Genomic DNA, 15,801 nt, shown 5'->3' on the forward strand with positions numbered 1-15,801 from the left:
TGCATCGTTCCTGGGCTTGGAGGAAGAGATGGAAAAAAAGCCAAACCAAAACCAACCAACCAAAAGCCCCCAAACCCTTTTCACAGGTTCATGCTTTCAGTATTTGAAAGCCATATGCAAAGATGCTTCTGCATGTGCTGTGAATTCATAGTTGAAGGCATGTGTCGGTAAGTAATATGGTCAGTGGTGTCTTCTGTTCTCTTTCAATCCAAGTAATGGTAGAGAATATCAATATTAATTATACTGCTTTCTGAAATTTTTGAAGATTTGTTTGGACACCAGTATAATTGGCTGTGATCCTGTCACAATTATTCTTTACAGCACTTACTGCACTTGAGAAGTAGTAAGTGTTAGTATGTTCCTGAGCAATGAAGTTGGCTGATGCAAAACCACTGTATTTAGAAATGAAATTAATTGGTCTTTCTTTATTTCATATATTTGTATACATTATTTTTTTCTTTCCAATTCATATATATATATGTGCATGTATATATACAGACACTTTTGGTACAATTGATATTCCTGACTTGTGCATTACACTTGAATTGTCCCCAGTTCTCTGCATCTAGCTTTTTCCAGAAATTTGGATTTCCTGTCTGTAATGGATAGAGCAAGTTTTTGGCTCTGAAGCAATTGTTTTTACCAGTGAAACTCTCTCCACATCATGAAGTAGCATGTTTTTACCATAAAATCATAAGATAATTCAGTTATAGATGTCAGGAGGTACCTGGTGTGAGGCACTGCTCCCGGCAGTGTTGGCCAGGGGACCAGACCAGGCTGCTCAGGGAGGGAGAGATGGAGGGAAGGAGGGAGCCTGCACAGCCCCCGGGCAGCCTGTGCCACCCATCCCTCACCTGTCCTCCTGGGGAAAGGTTTCCTTACAGCACATCCCAGCCTATTCTGTCCCTGGCCTGTCCCCTGTGTCCCTCTGAAAGAGCCCTAATCCTGCACGGCCCCTCGTAGGCACTGCGGCTGCTGTTAGGTGCCCCCAAGCCTCCCTTGTCCAGGCTGAACCAGCCCTGGTGCTCCAGCCTCTGCCCAGGATAAATGTACTAGCTGCAACCATTTTGGTATCCCTCTACTGAATTCACTCTAATTTATTGATCTCTGTCTTTCACTTGTAGACCCTAAACTGGATGTGGTGTTCTAGATGTAGTCTAATACACTATATATTTACGGTTTCGGTAGCACTCTAGAAGAAAAAATGATCTCTGGTGTGAGTGGTGTTGACAAGACTGTTAATTGCTTACCTTTACCTATTACAGGGGGAAAATAGCTACCAAAACTGGCATAATTTAATTACATTTCTTTTTAAATGCACCTTGTAATGTATTTCAGAGAAACCAGAATACTTGTGAAAACCTAATCAAATGCTCAATGTCTTCAGTCATTTTAGTGTAGGTTTCATATGCAGTTCAACCTGTTACCTTAAGCTTTAGCATCTCAGTATTTTGTATCGATCAGCTATTAGAAAGAGTTTACCTGAGAAAAGAGGTTTTTGGTCTTTTTGTTTGTTTGTTTTGTAAAAAAAAAATCACTCATTATTTTATGTTTTCTTTCAAAACAAATGAATAATCTGTAAAGATCAAGACCTGCTCTTTTACATTCTTTTTTCTTTCCTGCTAGACTTCAGTGGCTTGCCCTGTGAAGTTCCCTGCTGAGTAAGACCAAAGTAGGCAGGAACTTACTGGGATGGTATTTTGTGCCTCTTCAGTCAGAAATATATGTGTATTATTCCTGCGCTTTGAAAGAAAGGCCAAGTTCTAGAACTTACCAAAGATTTCAAGAATGCTAAGAGGAAATTGAACTAAATTCTTTCTCCAGGATGTATGCTGGAATTCAGTCTTTCATCTACTTATCAATGTGGTTTCAGGTATCCTCCACAAATTAAAACATATTCTTCAACAATGGAAATATTATTTTAACTTTAAAGTGAATATTTTCTGAATTTTGGGGCTATCAGTTGAGGCTAAAGTTGCAGATGGAATTTCTTCTTTGACATCACTAGCTCTGTCAAAAAGAGCAAAATGAGGCTCTGTCAAAAAGGCAAAATGAGGCTCTAAAACCTGAAGGTGCTGACTGTGGTTGCTGTTTTGGAGCCAGGTGTATTTCTAAAACAGAAAATAAAATCCAGATCTATCATCTGCAGTAGCAGGTGATGGTATTTGCACTGTTATGCTGTATTTATATTGAGAGATGGAAAATAATGACTTCGTAGTAAACTCTCCAGTTAAATAAGGCTAGCTAGAGAATTTTCCACTTGTGTAGGGAGACTTGAATTATTTATCAGTCCTTCTATAAGTCTGTATAATGCCAGTTGAGAAACTAGAAAGTTTTCATAGTAAGTGAAAAATACTTGCTTAGTAAATTATCGATAAAATAAAATATAACCAAAATCAACAGATAATTATTGTATTATGAAGATCTCTGTAGTTTTTATGTTTTCTTTTTGGTGGCTATGCATATTGTAATAGCTAGTTTTTCTATATTCTGAGGGGAATCCCACATGGCTTAAAAGCTGTGGAGTAGTCAGGAAGGACAGATAAACCTGTACGGAAGCTTAAAAATATCACTGATCCTGGAATGGAGTGTGATTATGATTGAAGCTGCAAATCTAAAACACATCTCTTGTACCATCTCCTCACGTAGGAATTATCAAACCTAATATCCTATTGATTGACTTAAACTCTGATTCTATACCATCGTTAACCAGAGCTCTTTAAAGTGGTAATCTTTATGACCATCACCAGTGGTAGGAATCTGTTGTCTTCTAAACATTTTTAGTGGTTATTGTTAACTTTTTTATTAAGAAAAAAAAATGTTATTTTGGTGTCTATTTTAATATATTTTTTAAATAGTTTCTATATTAACATATTCAATATTTGCTTTTTGATATTAACAACTCAAGTCAACTTTTTGCATCATCAGCGTATATTATCAGGCCTTCCATATGAATTTGCTGAATAAACAATATTTTTTTCAGTTGATTCTGTAGAATACAGTATACCTTTCATCAGGTGTCTGTGAAATAGTTCTTTTCAAGTTTGTAACCAAATGCAAATTTATGCAAGTTTTTTTGGTTTAGTATTTCAAATAGCCCATACAGTTTATTTACAGTCTCCTATTTCTGTACAGCTATAAACTGTGTCCTTATGCTATGAGTGACAATACGTTTTCAGTAAAAAAAAGTAAATATTGGTGAAGTCTTTCAATGCATTTGAATTGTTGGTGTAGAGTAAGTTAATGTTAGATTACCATGTTTTTATGTTTTTTTCTGGTTGTGATGCTAAAAAGCTTTTAAATTTACCTAATAATAAGGCAGGAGAATAAATTCTTTGGCACCGCTTTTATATTATGCTTTTTAGCTTGGTATGTTACAAGGGAAATATATATGCCAGGAGGAAGAGAGTGGCTCAGTAAGGACTGTTAATCTTTCTCATAAGTATTTGATTCTTAAAGTTCTACTCAGCAGCAATAGGCAGAGAGGAGAGCTGTTTTCAGCTTCTCATATTAATTTTAAGTTTCTACTGAAATACACTAATGATTTATCAGGGATGCAAGTCTTCAGTTTTGTTTTTGAGGTATGGCTCTAAAAAGGGGGATTGTGATGGGTTTTGATATACTACTTGCAACTGATCTTTACAATTGTTTGATTTACAGATTGACTTGTATCCTTGATCCACAGGGAAAACTGCAAGAATATCCAAAATAGCAGCAGAATTATGCTTTGAAGTATCAGATTGTACAATATGCTTATTTCAGAAAAGTAATGACATGTGCCTTGTCTTCAGAATTGTAATGGTATTAAAATATTATAAATCATTTAGTAACTCTGTATTTTTACTAGAAAGTATGTGGAAGCATGCTTTAAAAAAAAAAAAAAAAATTAGTCTCTAGGTAAAGTGCAAAAACAGACTCCGAACCAGGGCTTGCATCCCCAAATTAGGATTGCAGGGAAGAGCGCTTTTAGACATACCCATTTCTTTAATATCTTCAACTGGCTTATGAAGTCCCTCAGTTTGAGTCCTAGTTGTCAATTTTGATCCTAGATGCTGTAGCTCAGGTATGGGGCAGCTCAAGAATGTTAATTCTACATCGAAGTTTAGTCTTGGTGCCCATGGTGGGTGAGCATCACTATGTCTCTCTTCTTTCGTGGATGTAGCCCAAAGTCATTTTTACACATCTTTTCTGAACAATTTGTTTAATCTTGTAGAAACTGCTCCTTAGAGGTATTACTACTATTGATGCTAATTAGAACTCTTGTTTATAGTCTTCGGATAGAAAAACAGGTTCCAAAAGAAAGATGAACTTGAAAGTTTCTTCTAGCGTTGATAAACAAAGTGGTATAGCGGAACTATGAGCAAAGAAGATACTGGAGGAATGAACATCAAGTTACAAACTTTTAGTTATGAGGTTATGGTTTAAAATAAATAAATGAAGTAACTTAGAAAATAAATGTGTTCTAGTATTGATAAATCTAGATACCATCTATCCGGATGTGTGTAGGATATTTGCATTTTTAAATTTTATTTTGGTCTTTTTTAGGTCCATAATATTTTGGCTGAAATGGTCATGGGTGGAATGGTTTTGGAGACCAACATGAATGAAATTGTCACTCAGATTGATGCTCAAAATAAACTGGAGAAATCTGAGGTAAGTGGCGCACCAGGTAACTTCTAAACGAAAAATATGGTTGTAGTAAATGCATGCTATATAATGCTGTTTGACCTCAGTAGCAAACTACTTACAACCACTTGCTTATAATGATAAAAACTGTCAATATATTGTTGGTTAGGATGTCATACCTTTCATCATGAGTAATAATTGCTTAGAGTTGCTGCTCATTAGCTTTTGCTTTTTGTATCTAATAGCATTGTGTGCCATTGCTATTGAGATACTTCTGTAGTTCTCTAAGTTTCTCTTTCAGAAAGTATTTTGTTTCCAGTATATTTATTATGCTGGAATAGTCACTATAACAAATTAAATTAGATAAAGAAAAAGTGTGTCTACAAAGAGTAGCTGTTCCTGTTTGCTAGTATGTTTCTAGCACCTGAAATAAATGACACCTTATTTAGTGTCACAATAATACTGTAACACAAAATAATAAATTGAACTGAAATAGACTAGATAGAATTTAAAGTCCAGTTTTAGACACTTTTGTGAGTTCTGCCATTTTCGTAATCTGAATGTTTAGTCTTCAGTTGAGCAGATTCAAGTGAGAGAGTGATATTCTGTATATGCCTGTAACAGTCTGAGCGAGGGATACTCAAGTTGTGGGAATCCCTTTTCAATTCAAGAATTGTTGAATTGTGTTTAGGAGAGAAACTTAGACGAAGAGAGGATTTTAGAATGAATTTAGCTATGACACAGAATATTACTGTTCCTTTAACATCACCAGACATGCCTTGTAAGCCAAAATATTGCTAGTACATCTTAGCCAAGTCTGTGATTGATTCTTATTGATGAAAGTAATTCCAGAAAAGAACACATCATCTGATTTTTCAAAGCATAATATTCAAATTTCTAAGCAAACCTTTGCTTGAATTGGAGACTGTTTCTAAAGTTGAAGCCAGCTGAGTAGATTGAAATATTCCAGGTGGCATAAATATGAACTAAATGACATTTTAGGAGAAGACCCAGAGAACTTCCTAGCTTTAACTAAAGTGCAACAAAGAGAGAAATGAATTCTTCAGCTTTTTTGTGGTACAATGTATACTGTTCTCCTAATTCTGCAGTCTCACACTGCACAATGCCAAAACTGTATTCAAGAACAGCACAACATTGAAAAACAGGAAAAAGCTAGGTATGATATGATACAGTGCATAGCAATATACATCCAGAAGGATTGTATTGTAGATTACGAAGATGTCCAAAATGTTCATTTTAATGTTTTTCTCAAACTCAATGAGCCGTTTATCACAGAGATGAATATTTTGAGTTATTCTCATTTTTTTTACATATTTTTGAATAACTTCTGTATACACGTATTTTTCTTTATTTGATGGAAAAGTAACGTAGTGTCCCAAAAGCTGAACTTGCTGAGCAGATATGTTCTACCATGTATTAAGCACATATCAGTTTTACCTAAAAGCATTTAATTAATGTATTTATTCTTAATTATGTGAATTCTTTTACCAAATCAACTGTAGACCAGTCTCTGACTAATTGTCTGAAACACATCAATTCAGTGCAGCCAGCTGCAATACTTGCCGTTTTCCATTATTCATCAGTAAGTCATTCTTACTTTTAAGATGCTTTTAGTATAAAAATAGGTGGTAGAAGCTATAAAAAGCCATGTAGCACTCATAGCATATGCAAGGTAAATAGCAAATAGTTCCTTACAGCAATGAATTATAGAAGATAAGTAGCAGCGATAAATTAAAACATTTGGTGACTGGGATGGAGTAGAACATTTCACAGTCTGCTCACCACAAATGCATTTCTTTTTTTGTTAGTTCAGTGACTGTTTCTTTTCAAATTTAACAGTTACTGTAATGCTGAGATACTTCACAATACCTGGTAACTATTTTCTCAGATAATTAATCATTTTTCATGTATATCCACAGAAATTTCCTGATTGTTGTTTCTTTTCCTTTTGCCTTTTTGATCAAGATTGTAAGTCTTTCTTACATGTCTTTCCTGAACATGTATTTTCAAGATACAAGCAAATCCAGTTCATGTAAATTAAAATCAGTAATAACTTGATAATATTTTTGAATGCTGATCGCTAAGAAATCAAAACTAGTGGATCTTCTTAGTTTTCTCTAAAAAAAATGAATTATTTTTAAAATTTAGAAATTATTATCTATATAGTCTGTAGTTCACAGGCCTGCCACCTATGCCACAGCACTCTTGCTTTAGTCTGTTTGGCTTGTTAGACCTCCATCATACTTCTTGCATCCAAAAAATAACTGCTTTAAGGTCTAATTGCCTTTTCTTTTTTCTTTTCTAATTGCTAATAAAATTGTAACTGAGCTACATTTTCAGAAGTTTTTTAAGTTTTGTATTGTGCCTGCCTGCCTTCCCTTAACATAAAAAATGTAGCCATTTGACATCAGGTATTTGTTTAGTTATGTGTTAGGTTTCTAAACGGGCTTTCAGTTATAATTCAGTGAAGAAGATTGAATGTATTTATTAAATTCACAAATATTTGAGCAAAGTTATCAACTCAAAGAATTTGTTGCTACTTTCAACAGAGATAAATTACTTAAACCACTGTGAGGGAGTGCCTAGCTTTGATTTCTGATTCAGCTTTTGCATTGCTTGGATGGGCTACAAAGGAAATTCTATTTCTACCCTAAGAAATGTTGTCTTTAATGCATATCCCTACCTTTCAGTTTAGTGTTTATCTGTGAATGGATTTCTGATTAATCCTCCTAAAGCGAAAGCATAATTGTAATTAAGGGAGGGAATTTCTGGGAGAGGGGTTATTGGGGTTTTGTCCAGAGCCTCTGGAAGTATTGTAGGTAAAACTGGGCTACCTCTTCTCTATTTGGAGTGTTCAGCTGCGTGTGATTTAGACTTTTAAGTTGGACCTCATTTTTTCTGAACCTCCTGATCTTTTCTAGCTCTTTCCATTCTTCTCTCTTACAGACCTTTATCTTTCAGTCTCCCAGACAGGACAGGTAGAAAAAGGTATTGCTGACTTTTAGAAAAAATGTACTTTTAAATAAAGGGAAAGCAAAATGATGTCAAAGGCAATAAATTATGTAGGCCAGACTCAAAAATTATGTGTAAAAATACCCATACTAGTCCTTGTAGCCTACTTTTTGTGCTAGTTTCTTCTTGTAGTTCCCTCATCTTTTTATTGGCTATAGTGTATTTTACTAGCTTTCCATTGACATCATATTTTTTATTTTATTTCTCTTCCTGCATTTGAGATTTTAACTTTTCTTTGTATCATTGTTTAAGAAACAAAGGAATGTGAACTTGTCCGAATATTAACAGAAAAACCTGCAAAACTAATCTGAATAAAAATTGAAGACCGATAACAAAATATTATATGATAACATAATAGAAATACCTTACTTATTGAGAGAATTTTGTACCTGTTAGTCTAAAATAGGTAGTATGAACTCTTTTGCTTCATCTTTTAGTATTTTGAAGTGAAACCAGAAAACTTTTACCTGCTTGCAGAGAGAAGTTTCAGATTAAGTTTCAGGTGAACAAAAACTTTAAAAAAACCCCACCAAAACCAACAAACCCACAAACTCAAATAGTTTTATACATGCAGAATAAAATTATCGGTGCGATTTGTAAAGATGATGCAGAAATACCAAAGTTGATCTTTAAACCTTTAGTGTATCAAACATAAGAAGGGCTGTCAGCATGTACTCAACTTCAGATGTACATTTGCTACCCTTGTAATCTGAGTCACTGGGTTTTGCTTTAAGATTATCTTAGTAACTGCAGTCACTGAACTTGAATATTAACAAGGAACTGAAAAATTAGGAGGAAAATGTAAGTTTGAAGTTCAGTTTATTGTCATTGTCCTCCATCATTTGCTGTTTGAAACATTTAGTTCAAATGTTTGAACTAAATGTTCATAGCTCAGTTTGAATGTCAGTCAGTGTTAATGGCAGTACTTCAGAATTCATTTCCACTCATTTTAATTATCTATGTAGTCAAACTGCAGATATTTTAATCTTAAACAGGCAAAGTTTATTTAATTTATGAATAGCTTTGCTCTTTACTTTTTACATGATCTTTCTAGGAAGGAGTAATATAATAGCTTAAGGATTTAACAAATATAATTTTGTAATTGGATTTATTAGCACTAAGTTGTAAAGTATTATCTAAAAATAATTTTTGGTAGTATGAAACTTTTAACCTAAATTTGAAGTATGCACATGAAGAAAATCAAGCAAATTACTTTCCTCTGCCAACACTTGTAGTATGTAATCTGTATTTCATTGAAACAGTAGGGAACTTGATTTCAGGTTTGTCTTTTTTTTTTTTTTTTTTTTTTTTTTTTGTCTGTGCAAAGCTACTTTTCTTTTTCTCTGTTCTGCTCACACATGCTCTGTTTTTATTTTTGGGTCTGGCAATGAAAAACAAACAAACAAATAATTAATCATTCCCATCCATTACTCTCTTTGTGATTCAAGTGCTTAAAATTTCTAAGAGTACGTCTTAAGTCTTATCTGTTTGGCCTCATTTTGATATACTTGCAGACTTCATTTTGTTTTTTCTCTAATTATGTTCATTTATTTAACTTCATAAGCAGGGGACATGATCATTCCTTTATATTATGTATTGCATCCTTTCATGATTTCATAACCCTGCTGCTTTGAAATCATACTTGTTCTGGAAAGAAGCATTGGTACGAAACATCAACAGCAGAGAGGTCCTAGTGCCTCTGAAATATCTGGAAAAGGGTGGCTTATTTTGCAAAGCATTAGCTTTCATTATTTTCCCAGTAGGCTGTATATTTTTATATGTTTATTTTAGTGATAGCTAGCTCTGTACAGAGTTGTTTAGGATGGTGGTTTCAATCTTTTTTAATATATATTTGTGTGTGCATATTAACTAGATTTGTGATGTGCGGTACTTTTCCCAAATGATCTGAATTTCTTTTTCAAGAGTAAAACAGTGTTTCTGGGTTCACTTTTATATAAAGTTATCAGTGGGGCATTATGAGAAAGGATGTTGATAAGAATGAAGAAAATTTATTCCTATAGTGATAAATAATGACCTAAGTAAACTAACAACAGCTCTTATTTCTCATTTGATAGACTAGGACTAGTAGAATAAAAGTTGTGTTATTAAATGTGTCTATTTCAATCTTTAAAATAGTATTATTGTTTTGCATATGTGGCATTGCTCTTTCACTCTAAAAATATATGAACATGTTTACAAGCATTTTTTGCAGTAACTTAACCTGAAACTTTAATATACAGCATTTCAACATTAAAGTACAACCTTCAATAACAAATGAAATTGAGAATACAAAGCAGCTGTGGCAAAAATATGGTGTATTGGCTTGTTGTAACGCCAGCTGTATGGAATTTGTACTGTCTTTCTGAAATTTCATTAATATATCTTAAGTTTCATTTTCATTTGCTTAAGTCACTTGCTCATTGTGACAGGACAGTTCATCACTCACTGCATGTTTAAAGCTTGCTACATGTTTTGTTGTTTGGTTTTTTTTAAGTGAAACAGTTTTTTCTTTGCATTCCATCAACTTACCTGCTGAATTATTTGATAAAAAAGGCAGTTGAAACTTGGCCAGTTCAGTGTTACAATGATGGCTCTTTTAACTAGGTACCTCTGTAATACTGCTTAAGTGAACACTGGGCTGGAAATACTTCTTGTAGCACCTTTGTCTTTGTAAATAGAGTTCACTCTCTGTAAAAGAAATGATAAATAAATGGAAGGACTGCATACTAGTTCACTGTTTGACATGCTAAAAAGGAATGCTAAGGCATTTGGATATAATAGCATTGAAATAATGTATTAGTTATCTGGTTTGGGAGTTAAAGTACTTTTCAGTAATTTTATTCATTAGACATTTTCTATGAACTGTTTGCTCTCTCTTAGAAGTACTGTATGACTGTATTGTGCTTGATAGGCTTGACATTAATTGTGATAAATAGCATTCTGCTATGCCTATTATGTATACATTGAATTACAACCCCACTTAATATAGACAATTACAGGAGAAGAGAATGTAATAGTTTGAAAATTTCTACTCCAGCATAGGATAGTGAAAGATAATCTTGCTAGCAAAAAAAGAGGTAATCTGAAATTCATAATACTTTTGTCAGGGATCTTTGCTGATCCTGATTCAGAATCGTCTTCACAAAAAGTGACTGTTGGAAGTCGTGACTGTATAAGGGGGTGGAAGGGCAATGGTCATGTCAATTGTGGTATTTTAAATAATTCTCAATTGTGTTTCCATTGTATCCTATGCCATTGGGGCGGGAGGCAGGGACTGTAAGTCTGTGTAAAGAGGATAGCTGCAGGTAGGTAAAAATAATGACCAGTTACACTAAAACTTTTATTTGTCCATTAAGAATAATTAACTTTCATTAAACCAGGGTAAGGATTCTCCATCCTAGTCACCTAGAAGGCATCACTCTTTTGAATTGCCAGCCATGCCTGTTTGTGTGGACCATGTCCATCACTTAACAATATTTTTCTGATTTCCCATTGTTTCAGTTACAAATTGTGTAATTCATTGCTTTTGTTACTACTTTATTAGTATTTTCATCTTCTCTATGGAAAACAGTTTACATTGCTCTACTTTTGCTTTTGCTTAAAGAATATTTCTCCAGTTACTGGATATAGTATTTAAAGGATAGAATCAAATAAAAAGGAAGTACATTTGTTGTTTTATCTGATAAAGCTTCACTGGTAGTTACCTCTTGATTTCAAATTAGTATTTCCAGGCTCTCAAATATAAAAGGACAGCGTTGAACAGCTTCATATCTTCTGCACTGTTTTATAATAAATAGCAAGAAGTTGCAGTGTCTAAACTGCTCATTTAAGATATTGCAGATTCAGGGATGCAGAATTCAGATACTTGCATTTCTTAATACTACTAGTGTTAGGTCCAGATTTTCCCCTTCATTAAGGTATTGGAATTGAAACAGCCTCTGAAGTGAATGACCTGATAGACCTGGTAATGTTAAGGGAAAACGAGGCTTTGAAAATATTTCTTTGCACCGTTTTAGTTTTAGTTTGTACTTCTGAGAACTGATAATTTGGGTTATGTCAGGGCCAAAGTGAGAGTAAAATATTTGTTGCATTAGAGTTTTAAGATTTTGCAAGCTTTCTTCTCTACCTCCACATGCCTTTTCCAACTTTGACATGTCTCATACATGACTGTTTAGCAGGGGAGATATTATAACAGATGACTCATGGCTTTCTGGTCTCTGTTACTGGTACTAGGAATCTTCCTGTGACTAAAATCTAGGGATTTACGACGCTTTAGCCTTTTCACATAGTATAAAAGTGTTAGTTCAAAATCGGAGAATTTAATTGGTTTTATTTTGATTATGGGTTATGTTTTTGAAGGGGGGAGAACAGTAGGTAGAATTTTAAGTGGAAATTTTATGTTAGTCTGACCTTACATTTATTTCTTATAAGAGAGTAATAAAAGGGAGAAAATATTTTTTTATACAGCCTTCAGTAAGTAGAATTGTTGTCTGAGGAGTATATGGGGTGTCTGTTTCCTTTTGTACAGTAGTGTATGTGGACACCACTGAAGTTATGTGTACTCTTCAGTCTAATTATATCCTGTAACTGTGAATTTCATTGAAAATTAAGAATCTGAAAAGGTTATACTTTGAGCAGTAGTCACTTGCCAACACTATATAATAATCCAATATGACACGAACTTTTCCAGAATTTTTTTTTTTTTTCTCTACTACTTGCACAGAATTTATTTTATTTGCAAATGCACTGGTTTCTTCAGTCTTTGACACCCTTATAATGAAAGGCCTTCCATTTCCACAGTTTTAGTCTTTTACTTAACCAGTTCTTGGCAGTTTACTTTGTTTCTTGAGGATTGCTACTTTTTACTGGGCATGTAAGATGCCACACTCTTTTTTGTTTTTGTTTTTGTGTTTGGGTTTTTTTTTTTTTTTTTTAGTATTTTTAATCCTACTTTTAAAACATCAGAATAGGAAGTTTTGGGTTTGTTTGGTTTTGGTTGGTTTGGTTTTTTTTTTTTTCATATTCACAGAATTGGGAATATGATGTCTTTTTCTGTCTGTTTTTAAAATCTTCCAGGCTTTTTTTCCAGCAAGAATAAAAATTATTTTTACACTTTTGTGGCAAGCCTGAAGTAAAACCACACAGCTAATTCTAAATATACGTAGAGAATCTCAACTTCTAGGAGAAACATCTCCGTACTTAAAGTAAATAGTACCTTTTCTCTACAGCATCAAACCCAGTAACAACTTAATTATTGTCCATTTTTTAATTGTCCATTTTTTGGTAGTCCTTAATAGGGTTTTGAAGAGCTGTTCTTCAGAAGTAATAGGGAGGGGTTGTGTTCTGTATGTCTTCAGACCTCTCGGCTGCACGTCATCTTTGTTAGATTATCGGCAATATACCCTAGTGTGTAAACTTGGCAGTTATTTTATCTAAAAGGCAGAACTGAATGGAACTCAGTAATGAACTTCTATATCATAAAACTTGCATATTTATACAGAAGGCTCTGGCTTTAAATGAAGAGAGACTGTATACAGTAGAGGGCTTCAATACAAAATAGATACTTCAATGTTTTATTTGGCATAACCAGGTTATTATGTAATGTTTCAGTGTGCCACTGGGATGCAGATAAGTTAGCATATAATTAGATAGTCTGGAATAACAGATTATTCCAGTTGGTCTGTAGAAATGTTGTCTTCTCATGCTCTTTATCACCCGCAAATGCTAGGTGTTTATCCTTTTCATTTTAGGCTAAGCCACCATATCTATCTATCTACATACATACATATTCATTTAGATAAATAGTATGGTTCAACTGACATTGAGTAACTTGTTACTTTGAGGTTACCTGTTCTGAACCTGTGAGTTTTTAGAGAGACAAAGACAGCACATTGGACTTAAAATACCTAACATTACACACGCTTGGATAAGCCTCCTATTCCTCCCCACATACTTTTCCATCAAGTTGACATTACACGTTTTACCATATAAAAAGGAATGTGTGAACTGTTTTCTCTTTATGGTTTAATATTTCCAAATAACCCATTTCATTCCAAACACAATTACCATCTGGTCTTTCTAATTGTGTAACCATGGGAATACTTGAAAAGTTAGTTGTTTGTGTATAATATTGCTAGTGAATCTTTCTGTGACCAACTTTGCCTGACTTGCATTTTTCCTCACTTTATACACAGGCTGGTTTAGCAGGGGCTCCAGCCCGGGCTGTTTCTGCTGTAAAGAATATGAATCTGCCAGAGATCCCAAGAAATATTAATATTGGTGACATCAGTATAAAAGTGCCAAACCTGCCCTCTTTTAAATAGCATGGCTACTCCAGGTAAAACCAAGGAAGAAATTTAATAGAAATTTACCACATAATTGTTTACTAGATAAACAACATGTCTAACTTTTACTATTTGGATGAAACTCAAGGTACTGTACAGACATAATCTGAAAAACCAGTGTGTGGAGTTGAATGTTGCTTTTGTCTTTTTTGTGGAATTAAAGGAAATGGGTAGTTCTGTGTGATTTCTAAATTACATTCCTATGCCCTTGTAAGGCATATCACTGTGTCTTGGCTGCTGCAGTATTTTGCGAAAGTATTTAAGATGTTGTTTACTCTGTATAACCTATAAAGCTGAGTTTTTTGTATATTCACCAAGGTCTATAATTAGTGCATTCCTTAACTACTTCTGCTATTTGTCATGATTATTTAAGACTTAAGTGCAAATGTTGCATGAAAACTTTAAACTCTTGTTTAAATAAAGTAATAACAAACTGGACTTCTAAATACCTGTTTGTATGAAATCTACTCTTTGCAATAAATCACATTATTTCCTATTCATGGATCCAATTCACTATATATAAAAATACTGTTGTAGCAAGCATTCATGTTGCAGTTAAATCTCTGAAGGAATTACACAGGGGTATTGTGTTGAACGTATTGGCTCGTTACATTCCTCACAGAAGATGTTCATTATTATTGTGAAGGAAAAACTGCCTTTACTGAAGATCTGATGACTTCTGTTTACATACGGATGTTAAGAAGATACACAATCTGGTAGACTTTCCCTGATGGTCTGACTTTGTTTTGGTAAAAAGGGTCTCTTGCAGTTGCTGTGTGTGTTGTGAGAAGTGCAGAATGGGCTGAGAAGAGTGGGTAGCTCAGAACAGTAAATGTGAGCATACCAAGTAATGTGATTAAAGGCAGGTATTCTGGAAAGATAAATGAGGATACTTTAATAGGGTCGCTGTGCCTGGTGACACTTGTAATTCTCTACTTTAAGAATTAGATTTACAAGATATTTAGTATTGTCAAGACCTCAGAAAATCGTAAGTGCTGTCACTTCAGTTTAAGTTGCTCAGCTCTTAAACTCTTCTGTGATTAAAAAAAAAATACTCATTTTTATAATTATGCTCCTAAGCTCTGTGTGATGTTCAAGTGTGTTTAAATGACTAATAAAAATGTTATTTGGATATTTAAGAATTGCTGTAAAGTTTTCTTCTCCAAAAAAATATGCAGCTAATACTATATATGAAAATGCAATCATAGTGTGTCAAGGACAACATGTTTCAGGACTAGTCTGAGAGGTCCTGTGTTACTTCAGAAATTTGGATTTGATATAAACCATCTTTTCCTTTGAGTTGAATATTAAGACATACTCCATAGGATAAACTTGGAATCACATCACATTCTCTGTTTGATCCATAGCAACTATCATTGGTGCCTTTTGAGAGCATTTGAGAGAGAAAAAGATAAATTACTTTTGAAGCAGAAAATCTGATGCAATCCAAGGAATTTTAATGTATTTCTGAAGGGAGGAAAAAAGAAACTTCATGTATATTGTTCATATTACATTTAATAAGCATCAAATAACACTATTTTATAAATGCTTTTGAAAACAGAATTGTCCTCTCCATACCTCTTGAAGGCTTGAGGAAATTTCAGTTGGCGTTTAAGTAGGAAGCTGACACTTTGTCATTTCCACTACTGAAACTGAGAGCATGAAGTGTGCAGCCTTTTTTTCCCCTGTGAAGTAGAGCATTCTTTGGTATGCTCAAATTAGACAGTTTAGCTAGTACAAATCTGGGACTTCTGTAATTTCATCTGCTTTTGCCAACTTTGTTTTTTCTGCTTAATGC

General features: G+C 33.9%; 1 protein-coding gene across 1 annotated transcript; it reads left to right on the forward strand.

Annotated features, from left to right (window-relative positions):
- Window positions 1–4,545: 4,545 nt before the first annotated feature.
- On the forward strand, window positions 4,546–14,500 carry AP3S1 (adaptor related protein complex 3 subunit sigma 1; the record flags this gene model as incomplete). Its single annotated transcript, XM_010162274.1, has 2 exons — window positions 4,546–4,653; window positions 13,854–14,500. Coding segments are annotated over 2 exons (237 nt in total), but the record flags the coding sequence as incomplete, so codon positions are not given.
- Window positions 14,501–15,801: the final 1,301 nt, after the last annotated feature.

The sequence above is a fragment of the Antrostomus carolinensis genome, unplaced genomic scaffold (assembly GCF_000700745.2).
Source record: "Antrostomus carolinensis isolate BGI_N321 unplaced genomic scaffold, ASM70074v2 scaffold23122, whole genome shotgun sequence".
Taxonomy (NCBI): Eukaryota; Metazoa; Chordata; class Aves; order Caprimulgiformes; family Caprimulgidae; genus Antrostomus; species Antrostomus carolinensis.